This window comes from Schistocerca nitens, chromosome 6 (assembly GCF_023898315.1).
Source record: "Schistocerca nitens isolate TAMUIC-IGC-003100 chromosome 6, iqSchNite1.1, whole genome shotgun sequence".
NCBI classification, from domain to species: Eukaryota; Metazoa; Arthropoda; class Insecta; order Orthoptera; family Acrididae; genus Schistocerca; species Schistocerca nitens.
The window spans coordinates 449776984-449803916 of NC_064619.1; the positions used below are offsets into that span (position 1 = coordinate 449776984).

At 44.5% G+C, this 26933-nt stretch overlaps 1 protein-coding gene across 1 annotated transcript in view; it reads left to right on the top strand.

The window, feature by feature from the left end:
• Positions 1 to 26557, top strand: part of LOC126263399 (short stature homeobox protein 2-like) — a 122522-nt gene extending 95965 nt beyond the window's left edge. The window contains exons 5-6 of the mRNA XM_049960494.1: positions 17675 to 17823; positions 26378 to 26557. Coding sequence (XP_049816451.1) covers positions 17675 to 17823; positions 26378 to 26557 — 329 coding nt within the window. The remainder of the gene's footprint in view (positions 1 to 17674; positions 17824 to 26377) is intronic.
• Positions 26558 to 26933: the final 376 nt, after the last annotated feature.

Below are 26933 nucleotides of genomic sequence, written 5' to 3' on the forward strand. Positions count from 1 at the left end.
CCGCTCCCCCTGCAGCGGGTGGCGGTAATCGGATTGCGCCTCCCCACCCCCGCCCCACAGCACGGCGTGTTTCACAAACGGCGCCCTGGGGACGGCGTCGGCTCGTCAAACACAGTCGGGGCGGACTGCCGCTCGCTTAAGCGACGCCCGCGCAGTCTGCAGTCTGCGCCCCGCTCCCCCACTACCGCCTAATGAAGCGGTGCAGCTACTAAACGCTGCCGGGGTCCATACTGAGGCCCGCCTTACACCGGCGACTCTCTGCTCAAAATCCATGCTCATGGTGGGTAAGCGTGTAGTCCAGCCGCCAACCGCGTCGCGCGTGGGTCACGTGACGTCTGTGACCGGTCGACTGTGCGATTGTCGAATTCAAAAATCCTGAAATCTTGCACATGAGCAGAAATCGAGTGCAGTGACGTCGACTGCTAACAACGGAAGTTAACCAACTCTCGCATAGCTCATACATACTCTTGTTGTTGATGTGGTCTTCAGTCCTGACACTGGTTTGATGCAGCTCTCCATGCTACTCTATCCTGTGCAAGCTTCTTCATCTCCCAGTACCTACTGCAACCTACATCCTTCTGAATCTGCTTGGTGTATTCATCTCTTGGTCTCCCTCTACGATTTTTACCCTCCACAGTGCCCTCCAATGCTAAATTTGTGATCCCTTGATACCTCAAAACATGTCCTACAAACCGATCCCTTCCTCTAGTCAAGTTGTGCCACAAACTTCTCTTCTCCCCAATCCTATTCAATACCTCCTCATTAGTTACGTGATCTACCCACCTTATCTTCAGCATTCTTCTGTAGCACCACATTTCGAAAGCTTCTATTCTCTTCTTGTCCAAACTAGTTATCGTCCATGTTTCACTTCCATACATGGCTACACTCCATACAAATACTTTCAGAAACGACTTCCTGACACTTAAATCTATACTCGATGTTAACAAATTTCTCTTCTTCAGAAACGCTTTCCTTGCCATTGCCAGTCTACATTTTATATCCTCTCTACTTCGACCATCATCAGTTATTTTACTCCCTAAATAGCAAAACTCCTTTACTACTTTAACTGTCTCATTTCCTAATCTAATTCCCTCAGCATCACCCGACTTACTTTGACTACATTCCATTATCCTCGTTTTGCTTTTGTTGATGTTTATCTTATATCCTCCTTTCAAGACACTGTCCATTCCGTTCAACTGCTCTTCCAAGTCCTTTGCTGCCTCTATCAGAATTACAATGTCATCGGCGAACCTCAAAGTTGTTACTTCTTCTCCATGAATTTTAATACCTACTCCGAATTTTTCGTTTTTTTCCTTCACTGCTTGCTCAATATACAGATTGAATAACATCGGGGAGAGGCTACAACCCTGTCTCACTCCTTTCCCAACCACTGCTTCCCTTTCATGCCTCTCGACTCTTATAACTGCCATCTGGTTTCTGTACAAATTGTAAATAGCCTTTCGCTCCCTGTATTTAACCCCTACCACCTTCAGAATTTGAAAGAGAGTATTCCAGTTAACATTGTCAAAAGCTTTCTCTAAGTCTACAAACGCTAGAAACGTAGGTTTGCCTATTCTTAATCTTTCTTCTAAGATAAGTCGTAAGGTTAGTATTGCCTCACGTGTTCCAACATTTCTACGGAATCCAAACTGATCTTCCCCGAGGTCCGCTTCTACCAGTTTTTCCATTCGTCTGTAAAGAATTCGCGTTAGTATTTTGCAGCTGTGACTTATTAAACTGATAGTTCGGTAATTTTCACATCTGTCAACACCTGCTTTCTTTGGGATTGGAATTATTATATTCTTCTTGAAGTCTGAGGGTATTTCGCCTGTTTCATACATCTTGCTCACCAGATGGTAGAGTTTTGTCATGACTGGCTCTCCCAAGGCCATCAGTAGTTCTAATGGAATGTTGTCTACTCCTGGGGCCTTGTTTCGACTCAGGTCTTTCAGTGCTCTGTCAAACTCTTCACGCAGTATAATATCTCCCATTTCGTCTTCATCTACATCCTCTTCCATTTCCATAATATTGTCCTCAAGAACATCGCCCTTCTATAAACCCTCTATATACTCCTTCCACCTTTCTGCCTTCCCTTCTTTGCTTAGAACTGGGTTGCCATCTGAGCTCTTGATATTCATACAAGTGGTTCTCTTCTCTCCAAAGGTCTCTTTAATTTTCCTGTAGGCAGTATCTATCTTACCCCTCTACTGGCCATTAAAATTGCTACACCGCCGGCCGTTGGTGGCCGAGCGATTCTAGGCGCTTAAGTCTGGAACCGCGCGATCGCTACGGTCGCAGGTGCGAATCCTGCCTCTGGCAGTTAGGTTTAAGTAGTTCTAAGTTTTAGGGAACTGATGACCTCAGATGTTGAGCCCCGTAGTGTTCAGAGCCATTTAAACCATTTTTTGAATTGCTACACCAAGAACAAATGCAGATGATAAACAGGTATTCATTCGACAAATTTATTATAGTAGAACTGACATGTGATTACATTTTCACGCAATTTCGGTGCATAGATCCTAAGAAATCAGTACCCACAACAACCTCATCTGGCCGTAATAACGGTCATGATACGCCTGGGCATTGAGCCAAGCAGAGCTTGGATGGCGTGTACAGGTACATCTGCCCATGCAGCTTCCATACGATACCACAGTTCATCAAGAGTAGTGACTGGCATATTGTGACGAGCCAGTTGCTCGGCCACCATTAACCAGACGTTTTCAATTCGTGAGAGATCTGGAGAATGTGCTGGCCAGGTCAGCAGTCGAACATTTTCTGTATCCGGAAAGGCCCGTACAGGACCTGCAACATGCGGTCGTGCATTATCATACTGAAATGTAGGATTTCGCATGGATCGAATGAAGGGTAGAGCCACGGGTCGTAACACATCTGAAATGTAACGTCCACTGTTCAAAGTGCAGTGAATGCAAAAAAGAGGTGCCCGAGACGTGTAACCAATGGCACCCCATACCATCACGCCGGGTGATACGCCGGTATGGCGATGACGAATTACACACATCCAACGTGCGTTCACCGCGATGTCGCCAAACACGGATGCGACCATCATGATGCTCTAAACACAACCTGGATTCATCCGAAAAAGTGATGTTTTGCCATTCGTGCACCCAGGTTCGTCGATGAGTACACCATCGCAACCGCTCCTGTCTGTGATGCAGCTTCAAGGTTAACCGAGCTGATAGTCCATTGACTCAGGGATCGAGACGTGGCTGCACGATCCGTTACAGCCATGCGGATAAGATGCCTGTCATCTCAACTGCTAGTGATACGAGGCCGTTGGGATCCAGCACGGCGTTCCGTATTACCCTCCTGAACCCACCGATTCCATATTCTGCTAACAGTCATTGGATGTCGACTAACGCGAGCAGCAATGTCGCGATACGATAAACCGCAATCGCGATAGGCTACAATACGACCTTTATCGAAGTCGGAAACGTGATGGTACGCATTTCTCCTCCTTACAAGAGGGTTCACAACAACGTTTCACCAGGCAACGCCGGTCAACTGCTGTTTGTGTATGACAAATCGGTTGGAAACTTTCCTCATGTCAGCACGTTGTAGGTGTCGCCACCGGTGCCAACCTTGTGTGAATGCTCTGAAAAGCTAATCATTTACATATCACAGCATCTTCTTCCTGTCGGTTAAATTTCGCGTCTGTAGCACGTCACCTTCGTGGTGTAGCAATTTTAATGGCCAGTAGTGTACTAATACAGGGCAGTGGAAATACTATCGGTGACAGCCTTACCAAATTCCTTCACCAAAGAAGACGAAGTAAATATTCCAGAATTCGAATGAAGAATCGCTGCCAACATGAGTAACTTAGAAGTGGATATCAGCTGAGCAGTGAAACAACTTAAATCACTTAATAAAGCAAGTCTTCCTGATCAGATTGTATACCGATTAAGTTCGTTTCAGAGTATGCTGATACAATAGCTGCGTAGTTGACGATCATATACAATCGCTCTCTCGATGCAAGATCAGTACCCAAAGATTGGAAAGCTGCACAAATCACACCAATGTTCTAGAAAGGCAATAGCAGTAAACCACTAAATTACAGGACCACATCATTAACGTCGATATGCAGCAGGATTCTCGAACATACACTGTGTTCGAACATTAGAAATCACCTCGAAGAGAACTGTCTATTGACACATAACACGGATTTAGAGAACATCGTTCTTGTGAAACACGACTAGCATTTTACTCACACGAAGTGTTGAATGCTACTGACAACGAATTTCAGATTGATTCCGTGTGTGTAGATTTCCAGAAGGCTTTTGCCATCGTACTTCACAAGCGGCTTGTAAGCAGATTGCGTGCTAATGGGATATCGTCTCAGTTATGCTACTAGATTCGTGATTTCCTGTCAGAGAGTACCATTTCGTAGTAATTGACGGAAGGTCATCGAGTAAAACAGAAGTGATTTCTGGCGTTTTCCAAGGTAGCGTTATAAACCCTCTGCTGTTCGTTATCTGTAAAAACGAATTCCGAGACAATCTGAGCAGTCGCCGTACGATTTTTGCAGATGACCCTGTTGTTTTTCTGCTACAAAAGTCGTCAGAAGTTCAAGACCAGTTTCAGAACGATTTAGATATCTGTCTGGTGGGAAAATTGGCAACTGACCCTGAATAATGAAAAGTGTGCATGAGTGCTAAAATGAATCCGTTAAACTTTGGTTACACGATAAATCAAACGAATCTAAAGGCCGTAAATTCTACTAAATACCTAGCAATTATCATTACTAACAACTTAAATTGGAAAGAGCTGTGGGGATTATTGGAGTACATCGAGAAAGTTCAAAGAAGGGCAGCACGTTTTGTATTATCGAGAAATAGGGGAGAGAGTATCACGGAAATGACACAGGATTTTGGGTGGACATAGTTAAAACAGAGGCGTTTCTCTTTGGGCGTAATCTTCTTACGAAATTTCGATCACCAGCTTTCTCTCAATGCGAAAATATTTTGTTGACGCCGACCTACAAAGCGAGAACCGATCACCATAATGAAGTAAGGGAAATCAGAGCTCGCACGGAAAAATATAAATGTTCGTTTTTTCCGCGCGCTAATGACAGCACAGTAGATAGATAAAAGTAACAGATTATCTACTGTTTCAGTGATAGGCTGTATTCTTTTCAGTTGTTTGGAATTTCTTGAATGTCTTTCAGATGAGCTAGATGTTTTGCGTAAGATTAGTCCTTCAGCAAGTACAACTGACTGCTACTGCTGATCGCTTGGAACAATGAATGAGTCATTCTTTTAAGAAAACATAAATGTATATGTCTGTTGATATATATAAATAACTTGTAAATTATAACTTTACATTATTTCTGCATTGACCGATAATGTCCTACTTTTTTTTACCATTGTGTGCTACATTTCCATAAAACTCACGTGTCTGTTAGAGCAACATAGTTGAGTACATGTTTGTAGAATACATCATCATGATCCTTCTGCATGGTGAATTTCATCGGTATTCGAAGATCTGCTCGTAGCCTTTATCAAAATCGTTCTCCGCAACGTCGGACTCCATGGCATACCCTTTCCGCCACAATTACGCAACGGATTATTTCGTTGGCTATTAATGGGTAGAACTATAAAACAGGTGATGTTTTGGGTCGCGCCTAATCAATTACTTTTCAAAGAGGCCGCGTTACCAACATGTTTTAAAACGGCTGTAGCACGGAAACAGTGCGTTTCCTGACATTGGTTATAGTTCATAATATTATCTATTTAGTTCAAAATATTATCTATTCATTGCCCTCTACAAGTCTTATAATTTGTGACGGGAATTCCCGAACCCCCCGTGTTAAATAGCGTTAACATGATGAGCAGAGCTACAACAAGCTTTGCATACAGACATTTAACATTAACTTATGACCACGGGATATATTTTCCCTCTACAGCGGAGTGTACGCTGACTTGAAACTTCCTGAAAGATTAAAACTGCCGGCCGCTGGTGGCCGAGCGGTTCTGGCGCTACAGTCTGGAACCGCGCGACCGATACGGTCGCAGGTTCGAATCCTGCCTCGGGCTTGGATGTGTGTGTTGTCCTTAGGTTAGTTAGGTTTAAGTAGTTCTAAGTTCTAGGGGACTTATGACCTCAGCAGTTGAGTCCCATAGTGCTCAGAGCCATTTGAACCATTAAAACTGTTTGCTGGCCCAGGACTTCAACCTTCGAGTAAAGTTTATAAACTTATACAGATCTCGATTTAAGAATAAGGTATATATTTGAAACTATGGTTCATAATATAGTCAAACACATCCCTAATCCATCCTCGTTCAAAATGTCTTCACCTTCATCTCCACTTGTCTCTGATAGAAAATCGGCATCAGTGAAGTCAATTTCCAATTCAGCGACGGAATTCTCTAAGAAACACAACATTTCTTCAGCAGAAAGTCCACTCTAATAAGACGTGTTCGAAAACGTCTTTCATGGACAAACAATATTACCCGAAAGGCGCGATATAAACTTTGGCGCCGGCCTTTGGTGGCCGAGCGGTTCTAGGCGCTTCGGTCTGGAACCGCGCGACGCTACGGTCGCAGGTTCGAATCCTGCCTCGGGCATGGATGTGTGTGATGTCCTTAGGTTAGTTAAGTTTAAGTAGTTCCAAGTTCTAGGGGACTGATGTCCTGATATGTTAAATCCCATAGTGCTCAGAACCATTTTAACCATTAACTTTGGCAAACTGGAATGTGCATACATCTGCATGCAACAACAACCAGAAACAACTCTGCATGATTGCTGATTGTTGCCAGTTCATTGCTGGATTGTTGTTGTTGTGCTCTTCAGTCCTTGGACTGGTTTGATGCAGCTCTTCACGCTACTCTATCCTGTGCAAGCTACTTCATCTCCCAGTACCTACTGCAACCTACATCTTTCTGAATCTGCTTAATGTATTCATCTCTTGGTCGCCCTCTACGATTTTTACCCTCCACGCTGCCCTCCAATACTAAATTGGTGATCCCTTGATGCCTCAGAACATGTCCTACCAACCGATTCCTTCTTCTAGTCAAGTTGTGCCACAAACTCCTCTTCCCCCCAATTCTATTCAATACCTTCTCATTAGTTATGTGATCATACAGTAAAGCTGCATGCCCTCGGGAAAAATTACGGCCGTAGTTTCCTCTTGCTTTCAGCCGTTCGCAGTAGCAGCTCAGCAAGGCCGTTTTGGTTAGTGTTACAAGGGCAGATCACTCAATCATCCAGATTGTTTCCCCTGCAATTACGGAAAAGGCTGCTACCCCTCTTCAGGAACCACAAGTTTGTCTGGCCTCTCAACAGATACCCCTCCGTTGTGGTTGCACCTACGGTACGACTATCTGTATCGCTGAGACACGCAAGCCTCCCCACCAACGGCAAGGTGGATAATTTGTTGTATAATTTACATATATTCAGCAGAGAAATTACAGCGGTATTAAAGGTGATCCCTTCCGCTGTTGTAGCTATATTGAATGAAATGTCCAAGAAAATATAAATATATTGTAAATCATAGTACATCATCCAACAGAGTAAAAAAGATTTGGAAAAGTTACGTGATTTCATGAAAAAAATGCAAAAAACTTGGATATGAGACTGAAGTAAAAATGTATGACCGGGTTCATTAGGCCGTCTTTCGCCGTTCTACTATTGATGGTCTGTGTAAATGAAATTCCAACTCGATTCATTCTGTTCTATTCTGATGTGTTCTGGTGGAAATGGTTACGCTGTAAAATCATTACACTGGAAAACGGGTATACTGGAAAATGCTGTAACATGTGGTAACTTGTTACAGTTTTGGAGTAAGATGGAAAGCAACATAATATCATATAATAAATTTCCTTGAGACTAGGAATCTTACGTCCACGAATCAGCATAGTTTTATAAAGTATCGGTCGTGCGAAACTCATCTTGCCCTTCTCTGGCATGGTATACTGAGAACTATGGATGAAGGACAAAAGGCAGATTCCATATTTCTATATTTCTGGAAAGCTTTTGACACGGCACCCCTCTGCGTCCTGTTAACGAAGGTACGACCATATCGAATAAGTCCACCTATTTGTGAGTACCTCGAAGACTCTTAAATAACACAGCCCAGTATGTTGTCCTCGACGGTGACTATTCATCAGAGACAATACTATCGTCAGTAGTACCCCAGGGAAGTTGATAAGACCGCTGTTGTCCTCCATACACATAAATTACTTGGCGGACAACGTGGGCAGTAATCCGCCGTTCTTTCCTGATGATGCTGTGGTGTACGGTAAGGTGTCGAAGTTGAGAGACTGTAGGAAGATATGACTTTGGCAAAATTCATCCTGTATCTTCCTACAGTCTGGAAAAATGTAAGTTAATGCGGATGAGTAGGAAGAACAAACCTGTAATGACCGGATACAGTATTACTAGAATCCTGCCTGACACAGTCAAGTCGTTTAAATATCTGGGCGTAACGTTGCAAACTGATATGAGGTGGAACAAACATGTGAAAAGTGTGGTAGGGAAGGCAAATGGTCAACTTCGGTTTATTGGGAGAATTTTAGGAAAGTGTGGTTTATCTGTAAAGGAGAATGCTTGTAAAACGCTGGTGCGACCCATTCTTGAGCAGTGATGGAATGTTTGGGATCCATACCAGGTCAGATTGAAGGGAGACATCGAATCGATTCAGAGAGGGGCTGCTAGATTTGTTACCGGTAGGTCGATCAACACGTAAGTGTTACGGAGATGCTTCGGGAACTCAAATGGGAATTCCTGGAGGGAAGGCGACGTTCTTTTCAAGGAACACTATTGAGAAAATTTAGACAACCGGCATTTGAAGCTGACTGCCGGACGATTCTACTACCGCCAACATAACATCGCGTGTAAGGACCACGAAGATAAGATACGGGAAATTAGGGCTCATACGCAGGCGTACAGACATTCATTTTCCCCTCACACTATTTGCGAGTGGAACAGGAGGGGAAATGACAAGCAGTGGTACAGGGTACCCTCTGCCACGCACCTTACGGTGGCTTGCGGAGTATCTATGTAAATGTAGATGTAGAACACACTTTCGTTATAAAATGGGGCAACGTTACAGTTTTTCTTCAACATGGAGGGCAACTTCTTACATTTTCACTGTGACATGGGAAAACATGTTACAGTTTTGTTGTTTGGATGATTTTGAAAGCACTGCAATCCTCATTCGTAAACTATACTAATGTGTATTACTACTGTTCAGTATGTTATTTCATCAAAGTGTCATTTAATTTCTACTTTGTGACAGCAGAAAATGACAAAAGTTTTGACCTGCAAGATGAATAACCTGTCATTTGCTCAATACAATGCTTGGATGCCTTTGACATCAGTTTTAGAGACGAGTTATTGACGAATTTATATGTAGGAATAATATTATTTACTTTGGCATTTCTCATCAACAAGTGTATTTGAAGCTGTAAGTTAGATCAACAGTAGTGCCCATGTGTGTTTTGCAATGTTATAGAACCAGTTTTTATGTATTTTAACGAATTTAATGCAAAGTAAATGACGAACTATGCTCATCCCATAGCCTTAATTTATTTCAGTAGTGGCAATAAGTGAACTGTGTGCATTGTAATAAGTAATAAAGACAATTTAGACGCAGAAATATTTAATTTGAGGGTTCACTGTGTTTGGAAAATGTGGTACAAACATCGAGCTACAAATGTTGACAAGCGCAACTCAACCTATAATTGAGTCAAATGTATAATCCTTATTTCTTTTTTTAACTGTTACAGAACAATTACGTTATGGTACTATTTCCACATGTATTTTGTACATTTTGAGAAATAATACAATTTTATTTTGGTGCAAAGTTCAGTTTTTTTGTGCACAGAAATCTGTAATTATACTTGTGTATTATGATATGCAATTGTGTGTGTGTGTGTGTGTGTGTGTGTGTGTGTGTGTGTGTGTGCTTTTTACTGAAAATAGTTTCTTATTTTAATAAATAATCTATTTTGATGGTAACTGTTGTATTTTTGTGATATCGATTTTTCGTCTCTGTCTTGTTGCATCATTGCCTTAACTGCCTTTGGCTATGTTTCACCTCTATCTTGGAACAGTACCATTTTTGAGCATGCTATGTTTTACATAAACAAAATAGTATGAAGTTCAACTTTTGTATTACAAATAATGTGCATTTTAAGTGTTATATTGCAATAAACATTTCATCGAAACAACTTATTCCCATTCTATAATCAGGCTTGGTCAGTTTACTGGACTGGCTATGGTATAGGTTTTTACACATCGTATTTTGGTATGTTACATTTAGATTTTTGGTGTAATGTAGTGCTTGATTAAGAGAAATTCAATCTGTGAACATTTTAGAGAGCCTTGGAACCGTAGTACCGGTCGGTAAATATTGCAGCCTTTGTCAACATTCTTCTCTAGCACCACATCTCAAATGCTACGACTCTCTTCTTTTCCGGTTTTCCCATAGTCCTTATTTCCCTACCATACAATGCTCTGTTCCAAATGTACAATGTTCCATGCAATTCGACTTACTTCGGCCTGGAATGCCCATTTTGCTGTGGTCTTCTGATTTTTATGTTCTCTTTGCTACGTCCACCATATGCTATTTTGCTTCCAAGGTAGAAGAATTTCGTTGTTGCGTTTACCATTAATCTTATTTCTGCGACTTCCAACTATTTTCGTCTTTCTTTGGTTTCCTCTCAATCCATAGTGTGTGCTCATTAGACTGGCCATTCCTGTCATCAGATCATGTAAGTCTTCTTCACTTACCCGAATCATTCATACCCTTTCACCTTGAATTTTCTTCCACTACTAAACCTTTCTATTTCCATCATTGTTTCTCCGATAAACAGATTAAACAATATGGGCGAGAGACTGTTTTACACCCTTTTTAATCTGAGCACTTCGTTCTTGGTCCCCCATTTTTATCGTCCTCTCTTCATCCTTGCGCATACTGTATATTACCCGTCTTCCCCTACAGCTTACTCGTGTTTTCTTACAGTTTCGAACATCTTATACCATATTACATTATCAAACCTTTTTCACAGGTCGACAAACCCTTTGAATGTGTGTTAATGTTTGTTGAGTCTTACTTTTATTATCAATCACAAACTTCTCCACTGGTTTTAGCTTCTCGAAAGCGAAACTGATCGTCATCTAACAAATCCTCAATTTTCTTTTCCGTTCTTCTGTGCATTATTCTTGCAGCGTCTGCTGGAGGTGGCTGAGCACCTGCAGACGGTTTCGCTAAATGAACCTGTAACGAAACGTGCTGCTGTTCTTTGGATCTTCACTATTTCCTTTATCGATGTTGTGTGGTTTTCTGTTAAAATTCAGTGGGCGGACGATCCTGGAAGAGTCAAGCAGTAAATTGCTCCCTCCTACATAAACCTCGCGAGAAGACCATGATGGTAAAAGTAAAGAGATTACAGTTCATACGAAGGCTTAACTATCTTTGGAACAGCAGAGGGGGTAAACGACAGTGGTAGCCAAAGTTCCTCCCGCTACACGCCGTAAGGAGGCTTGCAGCGTATAGATGTACATGGAGAACAGGTCGACCTTGTGTTCGTGAAGCAATCCTACGTGAGTTGCGGCCATAGAAAGGATATTCTCGTAGCTCCTGTAGAATGGCAACTGTAGCGGTGATGACTGGTAGCGTTGCAACGAGTGCTGTGCTTGAGCACGACTCGAATTGTTCGAGCAGTTGACGTCACACGTCGAGAAATCTCGGGCTTTGCGCGACTTTTACATCGCCACATGATTAGGGATTCCTGCTGGTACTATTACCCTGAAGTGTCATAGCGTTATTAATATGTTAGGTATATGGATTATAATCATAAAAATCATAAATCATAAGTTATAAATCATAAAAATCATACCATCATAATAATCACAAAAATAAGAGTGAATCATTTACTGCAATATCTCGTAGAGTAGGGGTCATCTATAAACAGAGCCATAAATAAGTAAATAAACGGTAACAGTTAGGGTTCGATGTAATTCGCGAGCTTCAGCTCGTCCTGCGATCTAATGAAATCTTTTGGTACTACACTCCTGGAAATGGAAAAAAGAACACATTGACACCGGTGTGTCAGACCCACCATACTTGCTCCGGACACTGCGAGAGGGCTGTACAAGCAATGATCACACGCACGGCACAGCGGACACACCAGGAACCGCGGTGTTGGCCGTCGAATGGCGCTAGCTGCGCAGCATTTGTGCACCGCCGCCGTCAGTGTCAGCCAGTTTGCCGTGGCATACGGAGCTCCATCGCAGTCTTTTAACACTGGTAGCATGCCGCGACAGCGTGGACGTGAACCGTATGTGCAGTTGACGGACTTTGAGCGAGGGCGTATAGTGGGCATGCGGGAGGCCGGGTGGACGTACCGCCGAATTGCTCAACACGTGGGGCGTCAGGTCTCCACAGTACATCGATGTTGTCGCCAGTGGTCGGCGGAAGGTGCACGTGCCCGTCGACCTGGGACCGGACCGCAGCGACGCACGGATGCACGCCAAGACCGTAGGATCCTACGCAGTGCCGTAGGGGACCGCACCGCCACTTCCCAGCAAATTAGGGACACTGTTGCTCCTGGGGTATCGGCGAGGACCATTCGCAACCGTCTCCATGAAGCTGGGCTACGGTCCCGCACACCGTTAGGCCGTCTTCCGCTCACGCCCCAACATCGTGCAGCCCGCCTCCAGTGGTGTCGCGACAGGCGTGAATGGAGGGACGAATGGAGACGTGTCGTCTTCAGCGATGAGAGTCGCTTCTGCCTTGGTGCCAATGATGGTCGTATGCGTGTTTGGCGCCGTGCAGGTGAGCGCCACAATCAGGACTGCATACGACCGAGGCACACAGGGCCAACACCCGGCATCATGGTGTGGGGAGCGATCTCCTACACTGGCCGTACACCACTGGTGATCGTCGGGGGGACACTGAATAGTGCACGGTACATCCAAACCGTCATCGAACCCATCGTTCTACCATTCCTAGACCGGCAAGGGAACTTGCTGTTCCAACAGGACAATGCACGTCCGCATGTATCCCGTGCCACCCAACGTGCTCTAGAAGGTGTAAGTCAACTACCCTGGCCAGCAAGATCTCCGGATCTGTCCCCCATTGAGCATGTTTGGGACTGGATGAAGCGTCGTCTCACGCGGTCTGCACGTCCAGCACGAACGCTGGTCCAACTGAGGCGCCAGGTGGAAATGGCATGGCAAGCCGTTCCACAGGACTACATCCAGCATCTCTACGATCGTCTCCATGGGAGAATAGCAGCCTGCATTGGCGCGAAAGGTGGATATACACTGTACTAGAGCCGACATTGTGCATGCTCTGTTGCCTGTGTCTATGTGCCTGTGGTTCTGTCAGTGTGATCATGTGATGTATCTGACCCCAGGAATGTGTCAATAAAGTTTCCCCTTCCTGGGACAATGAATTCACGGTGTTCTTATTTCAATTTCCAGAAGTGTATGTCCACAACAGGTCTTGCCAATGTTATTTATTCTCACGATCACAGTTACAGTCACTTTAATATGACGTATTTTGATTTTTAGGCATTCAGTTGCCAATTCATTTTCTTCATCGTGTGATCTGGGCGTTGCCATCTTGTTTTAAAGCTGATTAATACTGGTAACTTCTTTTTTCACGCTATTCTAATACATGAACAAGGACCGAAATGCTCATTTGCAATTCATTTGCTAAATTACGATGGTCTCTAATAACTAAATAAAAGACAGTATTGGGTTCAGAGTGAAGTAATACGAAGGACGATAGTTTCATATTTGACTGTTAGCTTTACATGATAAGTCGTAAAAGTTTATATATGGAATTCATAAATACAAGAACTCTTATTGTAAATTAAATTCAGGCATTTGTACGGTGATAGGGTTTACGAGGTGCATTCAAGTTCTGAGGCCTCCCATTTTTTTTCTCCGGACTGGAAAGAGATAGAAACATGCGCATTGTTTTCAAATGAGGCCGCGTTCATTGTCAATACGTCCCAGAGATGGCAGCACCGTACGGCGGATGGAATTTTACCGCCAGCGGTGAGAATGAGAACTGTTTTAAATACTTAAAATGGCGACGTTTTCCTTACTTGAACAGCGCGCAATCATTCGTTTTCTGTATATGCGTGGTGTGAAACCAATTGAAATTCATCGACAGTTGAAGGAGACATGTGGTGATGGAGTTATGAATGTGTCGAAAGTGCGTTCATGGGTGCAACAGTTTAATGAAGGCAGAACATCGTGTGACAACAAACCGAAACAACCTCGGTCTCACACAAGCCGGTCTGACGACATGATCGAGAAAGTGGAGAGAATTGTTTTGGGGGATCGCCGAATGACTGTTGAACAGATCGCCTCCAGAGTTGGCACTTCTGTGGGTTCTGTGCACACAATCCTTCATGACGACCTGAAAATGCGAAAAGTGTCATCCAGGTGGGTGCCACGAATGCTGACGGACGACCACATGGCTGCCCGTGTGGCACGTTGCCAAGCAATGTTGACGCTCAACGACAGCATGAATGGGACTTTCTTTTCGTCGGTTGTGACAATGGATGAGACGTGGATGCCATTTTTCAATCCAGAAACAAAGCGCCAGTCAGCTCAATGGAAGCACACAGATTCACCGCCACCAAAAAAATTTCGGGTAACCGCCAGTGCTGAAAAAATGACGGTGTCCATGTTCTGGGACAGCGAGGGCGTAATCCTTACCCGTTGCGTTCCAAAGGGCACTACGGTAACAGGTGCATCGTACGAAAATGTTTTGAAGAACGAATTCCTTCCTGCACTGCAACAGAAACGTCCAGGAAGGGCTGCGCGTGTGCTGTTTCACCAAGACAACGCACCCGCACACCTAGCTAACGTTACGCAACAGTTTCTTCGTGATAACAACTCTGAAGTGATTCCTCATGCTCCCTACTCACCTGACCTGGCTCCTAGTGACTTTTGGCTTTTTCCAACAATGAAAGACACTCTCCCTGGTCGCACATTCACCAGCCTTGCTGCTATGGCCTCAGCGATTTTCCAGTGGTCAAAACAGACTCCTAAAGAAGCCTTCGCCGCTGCCATGGAATCATGGCGTCAGCGTTGTGAAAAATGTGAACGTCTGCAGGGCGATTACGTCGAGAAGTAACGCCAGTTTCATCGATTTCGGGTGAGTAGTTAATTAGAAAAAAAATCGGAGGCCTTAGAACTTGAATGCACCTCGTATTATCATTTCCACCCGTGTCTCCCGAAAGTGTCGGATTTCGATCAGGGTTGTTGCTTGTTCTTGGCCACTTTTTAGCTGCTCGCAATCGCTTGCTCTCGCGCCACGTGAGTCAAATCAAAGGCGATTAATCAAATGAAACCATATGGTTCCCAAAATCTTTTCACCTCTCAAACATCTGTGATGTAAAAAATGTAAACATGCAGAGTGAAGTACTCTGTCTTCAGGCCGCGAGTGGCCTACCGGGACCATCCGACCGCCGTGTCATCCTCGGTGGAGGATGCAGATAGGAGGGGCGTGGGGTCAGCACACTGCTCTTCCGGCCGTTACGATGGTATTCTTGACAGAAGCCGCTACTATTCGGTCGAGTAGCTCCTCAATTGGCATCACGAGGATGAGTGCACCCCAAAAAATGGCAACAGCGCATGGCGGCTGGATGGTCACCCATCCAAGTGCCGGCCACGCCCGACAGTGCTTAACTTCGGTGATCTCACGGGAACCGGTGTAACCAATGCAGAGTGAAGTGACGAATGAAAATTGTGTCAAGGCTGTGAGTCGAATCCGAATCTCCTGCTCACTTGGCAGATGCGCTAACCTCTGCGCCACCCTGGCACAGTGGCTTTGCACAGTTTCACGGACTGCCCTAGGATACCTCCCTCCTCAGTTCGTTGATTCAATCTGGATATATTGATAATGGATGTTTGAGGCACGAAAGGGTCTCTGGAACCATATACTTTCATTTGATTAAAGCACTTATACCTGGGTTTCTGGTAGCATCCCCAGTTCCGTGCGAGGGTGAGGTGCTATTCCAATTTGGGTTGAGGAGGGAGGAGTGCTGGAGTGTTCTGTGCAGTTGCGCAAAGCCACTGTGCCAGGGTGGCGTAGTGGTCACCGCATCTGCCAAGTGAGTAGGATAACCGGGTTCGAATACCGGGTCCTGTATAAATTTTCATTTTCCCTTCGGTCCACATTTACACTACTGGCCATTAAAATTACTACACCACGAAGATGACGTGCTACAGACGCGAAATTTAACCGACAGGAAGAAGATGCTGTGATATTCAAATGATTAGCATTTCAGAGCATTCACGCGTGGTTGGCGCCGGTGGCGACACCTACAACGTGCTGACATGAGGAAAGTTTCCAACCGATTTCTCATACACAAATAGTAGTTGACCGGCGTTGGCTGGTGAAACGTTGTTGTGATGCCTCGTGTAAGGAGGAGAAATACGTACCATCACGTTTCCGAGTTTGATAAAGGTCAGATTGTAGCCTATCGCGATTGCGGTTTATCGTATGACGACATTGCTGCTCGCGTTGGTCGAGATCTAATGACTGTTAGCAGAATATCGAATCGGTGGGTTCAGGAAGGTAATACGGAACGCCGTGCTGGATCCCAACGGCCTCGTATCACTAGCAGTCGAGATGACAGGCATCTTATCCGCATGGCTGTAACGAATCGTGCAGCCACGTCTCGATCCCTGAGTCAACAGATGGGGACCTTTGCAAGATAACCATCTGCAGCAACAGTTCGACGACGTTTGAGGCAGCACGGACTATCAGCTCGGAGACCTTGGTTGCGGTTACCGTTGACGCTGCATCACAGGCAGCAGCGCCTGCGATGGTGTACTCAACGACGAACCTGGGTGCACGAATCGCAAAACGTCATTTTTTCGGAATATTCCAGGTTCTGTTTACAGCATCATGATGGTCGCATCCGTGTTTGGCGACAGCTCCGTGAACGCACATTGGAAGTGTGTATTCTTCATCGCCATACTGGCGTATCACCCGGCGTGATGGTAAGGGGTGCCATTGGTTACACGTCTCGGTCACCTCTTGTTCGCATCGACGGTACTTTGAACAGTGGACGTTACATTTCAGATGTGTTACGACCCGTGGCTCTACCCTTCATTCGATCCCTGCGAAACCCTACATTTCAGTAGGATAATGCACGACCGCATGTTGCAGGTCCTGTACGGGCCTGTCTGGATACAGAAAATGTTAGACTGCTGCGCTGGTCAGCACATTCTCCAGATCTCTCACCAATTGAAAGCGTCTGGTCAATGGTGGCCGAGCAACTGGCTCGTCACAATACGCCAGTCACTACTCTTGATGAACTGTGGTATCGTGTTGAAACTGCATGGGCAGCTGTACCTGTACACACCATCCAAGCTCTGTTTGACTCAATGTCCAGGCGTATCAAGGCCGTTATTACGTCCAGAGGTGGTTGTTCTGGGTACTGATTTCTCAGGATGTATGCACCGTAATTGCGTGAAAATGTAATCACATGTCAGTTCTAGTATAATATATTTGTCCAATGAATACCCGTTTGTCATCTGCATTTCTTCTTGGTGTAGCAATTTCAATAGCCAGTAGTGTATGTCACGTGATTTTCCGAACATCGGTCGATACTGTATAGAGCCGTGCAGCGTATTGCGAGTACCGCCTGCTGAGCCCCGGCTGCGCCTTGGCGTGTTGCAGCGGCGGGCCTGGTGCTGGGGTCTGCGTCGCGGCGCTCGCCGCCCGTGGCCACGCCGCTGGAGCCGTGCCGCGGCGCGCCCTACCTCAGTGTGCCGGCGCTGCGGCTGCCGCTCGCCGTGCCCGCCGTCGACCCCACGCTGCTGCATCAGGTGAGCTCGCAGGTCCACGTCAGTCCCACACCAGTCTGTTGCACCGCTTTCTGTTTCTGCGCCTCCTTCACTCTCTGTGCAGATTCCTTATTTCACGAGGGAAGCACTTAAAGTGCTGCTACTAACAGAGGTCCACTGTGAACTCTAATTGGAAGATATGCTAGTGCGTCAATGCGCAACCGATTTATGCGAAAAAAGTAGTTCCAATTTTGGCCACCAGGTGCAAATCTGGCGCTGTGTGTTGTTTGTATCATGGTATGTGATGCACATAAGTCATAACGTCAGTGGACAGTATGTTGTTGTTGTTGTGGTCTTCAGTCCTGAGACTGGTTTGATGCAGCTCTCCATGCTACTCTACCCTGTGCAACCTTCTTCATCTCCGAGTAACTACTGCAACCTACACCCTTCTGAATCTCCTTAGTGTATTCATCTCTTGGTCTCCCTCTGCGATTATTACCCTCCACACTGCCCTCCAATACTAAATTGGTGATCCCTTGATGCCTCAGAACATGTCCTACCACCCGATCGCTTCTTCTTATCGAGCTGTGCCACAAACTCCTCTTCTCCCCAATTCTATTCAATACCTCCTCGCCGGCCGAAGTGGCCGTGCGGTTAAAGGCGCTGCAGTCTGGAACCGCAAGACCGCTACGGTCGCAGGTTCGAATCCTGCCTCGGGCATGGATGTTTGTGATGTCCTTAGGTTAGTTAGGTTTAACTAGTTCTAAGTTCTAGGGGACTAATGACCTCAGCAGTTGAGTCCCATAGTGCTCAGAGCCAATACCTCCTCATTAGTTATGTGATCTACCCATCTAATCTTCAATATTTTTCTGTAACACCACATTTCGAAAGCTTCTATTCTCTTCTTGCCCAAACTATTTATCGTCCACGTTTCACTTCCATACATGGCTACACTCCATATAAATACTTTCAGAAACGACTTACTGACACTTAATACTCGATGTTAACAAATTTCGCTTCTTCAGAAACGCTTTCCTTGCCATTGCCACTCTACATTTTATATCCTCTCTACTTCGACCATCATCAGTTATTTGCTCCCCAAATATCAAAACTCCTTTACAACTTTAAGTGTCTGCCGGCCGGTGTGGCCGAGCGGTTCTAGGCGCTTCATTCCAGGACCGCGCTGCTGCTACGGTCGCAGGTTCGAATCCTGCCTCGGGCATGGATGTTTGTGATTTCCTTAGGTTAGTTAAGTGTAAGTAGTTCTAAGTTCTAGGGGACTGATGACCTCAGATGTTAAGTCCCATAGTGCTCAGAACCATTTTAACCATTTTTAAGTGTCTCATTTCCTTATCTAATTCCCTCAGCATCACCCGAGTCAACTCGACTACATTCCATTATCCTCGTTTTGCTTTTGTTGATGTTCATCTGAGGTAGAATCGCTGACTGAAAAGTCGGATCTCATTAAATGGTTTAAAAAGGATGGTAATGAAATTTGAAAACACTGGTAAGCTTGGTGTAGCACCTGTTCCAGAGGAAATTATTGATGATGTTGCCGTTGCTGTAACTGACCATGCAGCACGTGTCTCGTGTAGTGGTAGTGCTCGTGCGTGTCACGAGATTTGTCCATACGATGGTCAACAGTGTGGAAACTATTGCGGTCAATTTTCTGGCACGGATCGAAGTTAATAGCATTTGGCCAGGCAATATTTTATGGAGTCTTGAGGCACATTTTAAACTGCAGGGTGCAGTGGATACACAGAACTGCCGAATTTGGCGTCCTGTTAAAACGCGTGTCGTGCACGAAGAGCCTCATGTGGCTGTGCGGCGTGGATTCACAGGCGCCTTTACTCTCGCTCCGTTCTTCTTTGAAGAGAATACACCAGATAGCCTGACAGGTAGGTGTACCATGACGTCTGCACATTATCGAAACCTCCTTGTACAGCGTGTGTTTCCCGCTTTGGGTGACCGCAAATGCGTGTAAACCAGTTCAAATGTGTGTCAAATCTTATAGGACTTAACTGCTAAGGTCATCAGTCCCTAAACTTACACACTACTTAACCTAAATTATCCTAAGGACAAACACACACACCCATGCCCGAGGGAGGACTCGAACCTCCGCCTCGTGATGACTGGGTGTCGTGTGATGTCCTTAGGTTAGTTAGGTTTAAGTAGTTCTATGTTCTAGGGAACTGATGACCATAGATGTTAAGTCCCATAGTGCTCAGAGCCATTTTTTTCTATCCTCCGCTGGGACCAGCCGCACAGTCGATGACTGCAACGCCCTAGACCGCTTGGCTAATCCCATGCGGCTGTAAACCAGTGATTTCATGAACGGTGGTTAATAATAAAATCAACATTATGCCTTTCTCACTTGTTCGACCTTTTCTGCTCGCGTCTCGTTCCTAATCCATTACATATGGAAACATTTCTGTACGTCTTTCTCGTATTCATAGCGCCGGATTCGCACATTGTGTCCAGAATTGGAACTTTTTTTTCCGTCGTAAATCGGTTCCGCTTTAACGCATGTCCAGCAAGTTTCGCTGCTATATGATAATTACAGCCCACACCGGACCTCCGTCAGTAGCTACACTTTAATTATAACCACCCAGTACAACACCACCTGTTATAACTCGTAAGCTATTTGTTAGTTAGTTTGTTACATGTTTACTAAAGTAGCTGTGATATTGTTCCTAATTCATTTAGTCTCAAATTTATTTAGTCATCACCGAAAAACTCTACTATCTTTAAACAAAAGAACGTGGAATGTGAAATGTTTTTGATAGTTTACACGAAGTTTTCAAAAATGGCTCTGAGCACTATGGGACTTAACATCTGAGATCATCAGTCCCCTAGAACTTAGAACTACTTAAACCTAACTAACCTAAGGACATCACACACATCCATGCCCGAGGCAGGATTCGAACCTGCGACCGTAGCGGTCGCGCGGTTCCGGACTGAATCGCCTAGAACCGCTCGGCCACAACGGCCGGCCACGAAGTTTTTCTTACGAGGTGTTGCAAGGTAATATTATTCTCGCCGGTCATATATTTCGTAAGGAGCAGTTTAACGAAAATGATACTGATGGAAAAAAGTACGTAAACTGTTAATTATTTCAAGGGCGATCGCTATAGTAAAAAATTTATCCCACTGTGAGACAAGACGGTCAATGCCTTCATGAAAAAATGTTTGCGATTGCCTACGGAAACATGATTGTACCCAGGCGTTCGACTCTTCGTCCGAAACAAATCGACGGCCATCAGTGTCTCTCTTCAGGGCTCCAAAAATGTGGAAATCGCGTAGGAAGAGCTTGTATGGAGGATGTGTTATGGCTTCCCAGCAAAACGTCTGCAGCGCAATCGAAACAACCTCGGCAACCTGTGGGTGGGCATTATCCTACAGCAGAATGATATCGTCCATCAATACTCCTGGTCGTTTGGAATTGATGGCAGGGTTCAATTTTTGCAAAGTGTCCGTGTATCGCTGTGCGTCAAATGTGGCGCCGTGTTCCAGAAAGTCAATGAGCAGCGGACTCTTACAGGTCATCATGACTGGAGCTGGTGTGCCTGTTGTTTCCACTGCGCTCCGGAAGCTTCGCTGAAAATCCCTTTACGCATTCACTAAACACTCCCATTCTCTCATTCTCTCCCCGTGCGATTTCCATATTTTTGAAACCTTGAAGAAAGACATTCGTGGCTGTCGATTGCTTCGAACGAAAAGGTGCAGTCATGGTTCCATAGGCAACAACAAATATTTTTCCATGAATACTCTGACCACCTTATCTTACAGTGGGATAAATAAACCATTTAATAGTTATGGCGATTACTTTTTATATAACTGTTTACTTTCTTTTTTCTATCTGTCTCGTTTTCATTTGACTGCCACTTATACTAAACAAGGATACTGTAACGCGTAAACCCAAAATTTCAGAAAGTAAGTAAATTTCTTCACTAACTGTTTCACGAGAAAACTATTTCATGGAATCATCTTTCCATTACAACACTGATCTTGATCTTGTGATTCGTTACGGCCTCAGTCCATCTCCATGCTGGTCTTTCTACATCACTTCTACCCTTGGATTGATCTCTGAGGATTTTTCTTGGCACTAATTATCAAGAAAATCACCCCCTCATATTAACGGTTACCTAATTAATCTGGATCGTTCTGAATACAGCAACATCTAAAGTTATCATGGAAGCTAACCTGCACAAAAGAACACACAATAAATACTGGCTTTTTACAACACTAAAGAAAGCAATACATTGCCCGGGGGCAACAATGGAAGCGCTGCTTCTGCGTCTGTGAGTATTACGTAGATAAGATAGCATCAGTGTTTACATGGCTCTTCTTCTAATTGCCATCTAGCACAATATAGAATGTTTCAAACACGTCGGAAACACCACACCCGCTGTTTCTGAAGACACTCCACGGATCATTTGTCGACAAAAAATGGTTCAAATGGCTCTGAGCACTATGGGACTTAACATCTGTGGTCATCAGTCCCCTAGAACCAATAACTACTTAAACCTAACTAACCTAAGGACATCACACACATCCATGCCCGAGGCAGGATTCGAACCTGCGACCGTAGCAGTCGTACGGTTCCGCACTGAGCGCCTAGAACCGCTAGACCACCGCGGCCGGCATTTGTCGACAAGCTCACCTCTTGGATAATAGCGCTCCTGTACAGCTCACAGCTACTTGAATCGAATGTTTCCTGATCGATGGATAGGTAGAAATAGACTATTTGCTTGGTCTTCATGTTCACATGATTTTAAAGCCATCGGTTTCTACTTTGGGGCCACTTAAAATCATTAGTGCGCTCGTCTCTGTCGTCTCACATGAAATCCCGTCACAATCGAATTGTGGCAGGTTACGAGGAAACATGCAGCGCTCCTCGAATTCGGGATCGTATTCACAGGACTAAGAGATAACGATGTAAGGCCTCCATTCAAGCAGGAGGTGGACATTTCGGACTTCCTTGAAAGTAACTATCTGCGGGATAGAATTGCTACAGATTGTATGTATCCTCTGCGAGGCCATTAAACAACTGCGGACCTTTTTCAGTTTTATTTCTGCTCAAGGGCAGAGCCGCTGCTCCGATCGCGCTGTTACACGCTGCAATTACCCAGTTTGGAGTTTTATAAAGAGACGGCCTGGAACAAGGTGATTATCCATAAAAACTAAGGTAACCAAGGCTATAATGAACATGGTATCTTCTGCCGAGGCATGTAGTCCCCTCTAGATAGGCAACACGTAAATACAAAAAATTGGTAATAACAGTCACCTTTGGCCATTGAAATTTGCAAGAACGTACAAAAGCCTTAATTGCTCCGGTTGCTTTCTCATACATGCTTTCATAAAATGTTCATCAATCATGCTTTCATTTGAAAGACTGTGAGCAAACTACTCACTAGCTAACAGCTGTTAACACGTTAGCTGAAATATGATCACAAGAAAACTTCAACAGTACTCTGAATTTAAAAGATGTGTGGGATAAAAAAGTTGACAATCACTGTTAACTGAAAATACTCTGACATCTATGTCTTTAAACCGTCCTTGCAAAACAGAACCTTAAACTAAGCTTCAAAATGAAGAACTTGCTCACGTGCAGTTCAGTCTGTAGTTGATTATGTAATGTTAACATAATTTGGGCTACTCATACAGGTTACTGTGAACACACACCTGTCGTCCAAGAGCCGTGTTCACATACTTTCCTGATTTGAGCAATACTCTAGCATGCTGCCACACCTCGACTGGGCCACTAAATGAGCAGTCTTAATCCTACAGAAAATGCCTGGGATTATTTGGAACAGTACGTGAAAAGTAATGGTCAGCATCCCTCATTTTCGTAGTTGTGTTGCATATAATCAGTGAATGGCTTCAGCTGTATATGGAATACCTGATGAAACTGGTCGACTCTCTAACTCGACGGTGCTAGAGTTGATGTGTGATACGATGACTAATGCCCCGAGGCGAAGGGCGAATTCATTTGTTTACTTGTAAGGGGGAAGGCCGTCATTGTTTACCCGCTTTCCGCTGGTCCTCAACGCACTGCGATGACAGAATCAAAGCATAGGCCTACTCTTTGCAGTCTTCCTCAAACTGTTTTACAGAAACTATCTGGTAAATCAAATTCATTTTTGCCTTATGTATAGATTTAGCTCTGCAGTCTATCTCAAACTATTTTACAGAAACTATTTTGTAAAACAAATTCATTTTTGCGTCACTTACAGCTTCACATGTCAGCTTCATGACATGCCCATTATTTCGTTAATAGTCATACTTATCGTGATAATTGTATTTAAGTAAGACACTGCGCGAAATTCGAAAAAATTTGCATTGAAAAATAGGAGTCACTATGATTTTGTGTTTGGTATGAAATTTAACTAACACATTGAATTTTTTCTTTAGGCTTGGGTGGAGATCTCTGTCTATCACCAATCTTAAGTAAATTGATCTGATGTAGCACACTGATTTGCGATCACATGCACTAACAATAAAGCTGGAATGATAGACCACCAACACTCCTCATCTTTCATAAACGGATTCAGATATCGAAATGCCATTTTTGAAAGTGATAGCACACAAAAAGGAAAGTATTTTGTCACATAGTTATTATGAAAAACCTCATTATCTACCACGATATTCCAGTAACTACAGACTTTTTCTATGAAAGAATGCAATTTTTAAGGGCCATTGACAGCTGGTATAATAAGAAATGCTGTGGGACTTCGAACTGCATAAGTGAAGACATTGCACTTTTATTCTGATGATGTGCTTTTTCATAAGCTAATAACTTTATTTTTCCTTGGGTTCTTTTTTTTCCTTCCAAGGAGTAGGTGTAATAAGGTATGTGTCATCAATCCATCCATCTCTTACGAGTTCTAGCTAGTTCTCTCTTTCCAGTCAACCGATAAGTCACCATATTTCTTTGTAGTCTGTTTTCTCCCGGTCTATCAACAAAATCTTTCTATTTCTTTCTATACTCTTCTATCTTCTCATCAACCGAAAAATTTTTAAATCTGAACTTATTGTTTCATTCCTTATTTTATCCATGTTATTACAGCTTCTTACATATTTCATGAACTTCGTCCCTGACACTTGTATACGTGAGTTTTTTTATTTTTATTTTATTTTTTATTTTTTTTTTTTTTACTGTCCATGATTTGGAACCATATGCAAGAGTAGGTACAGCCATAACGTTCTAGAATTTCATTTGTTTTTTTTTCTAGTTTTCCTTCTTCTCAAAGTTTTTGTCATAGCTAAAACTAATATCACATTCTAGGTAACTGAAGTGAGATACTTCTTCTAAAATTTTCTCATTTATTTTTATTTTCGATCTGTCTGGATTCTTTCCTTAGAAAGGCATTATTTTTGTCTTATTTGCAGGTGTAGTTAAACTTAATAAACCATGGTTTCAGAATTCTTTCACAGTTTTGTCCGTGCAACTCCTCTGTGTTTTGGCAAAAGAAGCGAACTTTAACATGGCAGCAAGAGAAATGCTCGTTTTATGCAAATTCGCCTCATGAAGTTTCTCTTAAAGTTACAAATGATTAACACGCCAGACTGAATTAAATCGCTGCTTTTTTTGGATTTTCAGCGCAATTCTTTCTAGATACTAACAAAAGCAGAAGTGACAATGTATCTTCTTGAATGGTCACCTTCATTGTGTGGCCATGGAGGGGCTCCACATAATAGTCACAAAAAATCTGATCATACGCTTCAGTTTAGGATGGCATTTCCCCTAGAGTGGCTGCCTGCAACCCCCACCACTACCCCTCTCCCCTCACGTTCTCTGCCAATTGCACATCTACTGGCCACATTATTCCGTGCACACTCTACATGATAATACCTTGATGTCTAGTCCGCCCACTTAGCTGAGCGCCGGCACAGTAGCTCAGCATGTTCGGTCAGAGGGCTAGCTGCCCTCTGAAATAAATAACTCAGTGAACGGATCAACGATGAACTTGGCTAAGTATCATGAGACGTCCGCCCCGAGCAAATGAAACGAACATTAATGAACAAAATGAGATCAGAAAAAAAAATCTGAGTGGTAATGTGCTTGCCTCCCATGCATCAGGCCCTGGTTCGATTCCTGATTGGGTTGGAGATTTTTCTCCGCTCGTGAACTGAGTGTTGTGTTGCCCTCATCATCATTTTATCCTCATCACCGGCACGCGAGTCGCCCAGTGTTGTGTCGACTGCAATAAGACTTGCATTTGGCAGCCGAACTTCCCCAAATGGGGCCTCGCGGCCAACAATGCCATACGATCATTTTATTTCATTTCCTGGTGTGTGATTAATTTTTTGTTTGATTTGCTTATGAGACGTACTTGGCTGAAGTATAGAAAGAACAGCGATGATTTTGCAGAGAGTTTTGGCCACAGAGCATCACCGTAAACTGGGAGATTACAATGCGACCGTGTTGTGTTGCAGCCGAGCGATCTAAGGCACTGCAGTCGTGGACTGTGCGGCTGGTCGCGGCGGAGGTTCGAGTCCTCCCTCGGGCATGGGTGTGTGTGTTTGTCCTTAGGATAATTTAGGTTAAGCAGTGTGTAAACTTAGGGACTGATGACTTTTTGTTGTGTTGCAGTACGCGGTCGCTGCGATGTACCAGGCGGCGCCGGCCGGCCCTTACCCGCTGGGCCTGCAGGCAGCACTCGCCGCCGTGCACCGCGACCGGCTGCAGCACAAGAACCACAGCATCGCGGACCTGCGGCTCAAGGCGCGCAAGCACGCCGAGGCCCTGGGGCTGCGCCACAGCACGCTGTAGCCCGCGGGCGGTCGAATGGAGCCGTCCGAGCCGGAGCAAGGCGGCGGCAGCTCTGACACCAGCTGAGCCCCGGGGAACCACATGGCCGCTCAGTAGTGCCAACTACACATCAACACGATTTGGCTGGTGGACCGTCAAAGGAGGCCACCCGCACTTAAGCAGGGTGGCAGTTCTGACGCCAGATGAGGCTGCCCAGCCACGTTGCTCCTCAGTAATACCAACCGCACGTAGCCAACAGGTCGTCAAATGGGGCCACCTGCGGCTGGACAAAGGGGTTCTGGCACCAGCCGAGACATCCTGCAGCTGCCAGATGAATCGTGTGGCTCCTCGTTTGTGTGCTATCGCCTGAGGAGGCTCAGCGGTCACCAGTTGAGAC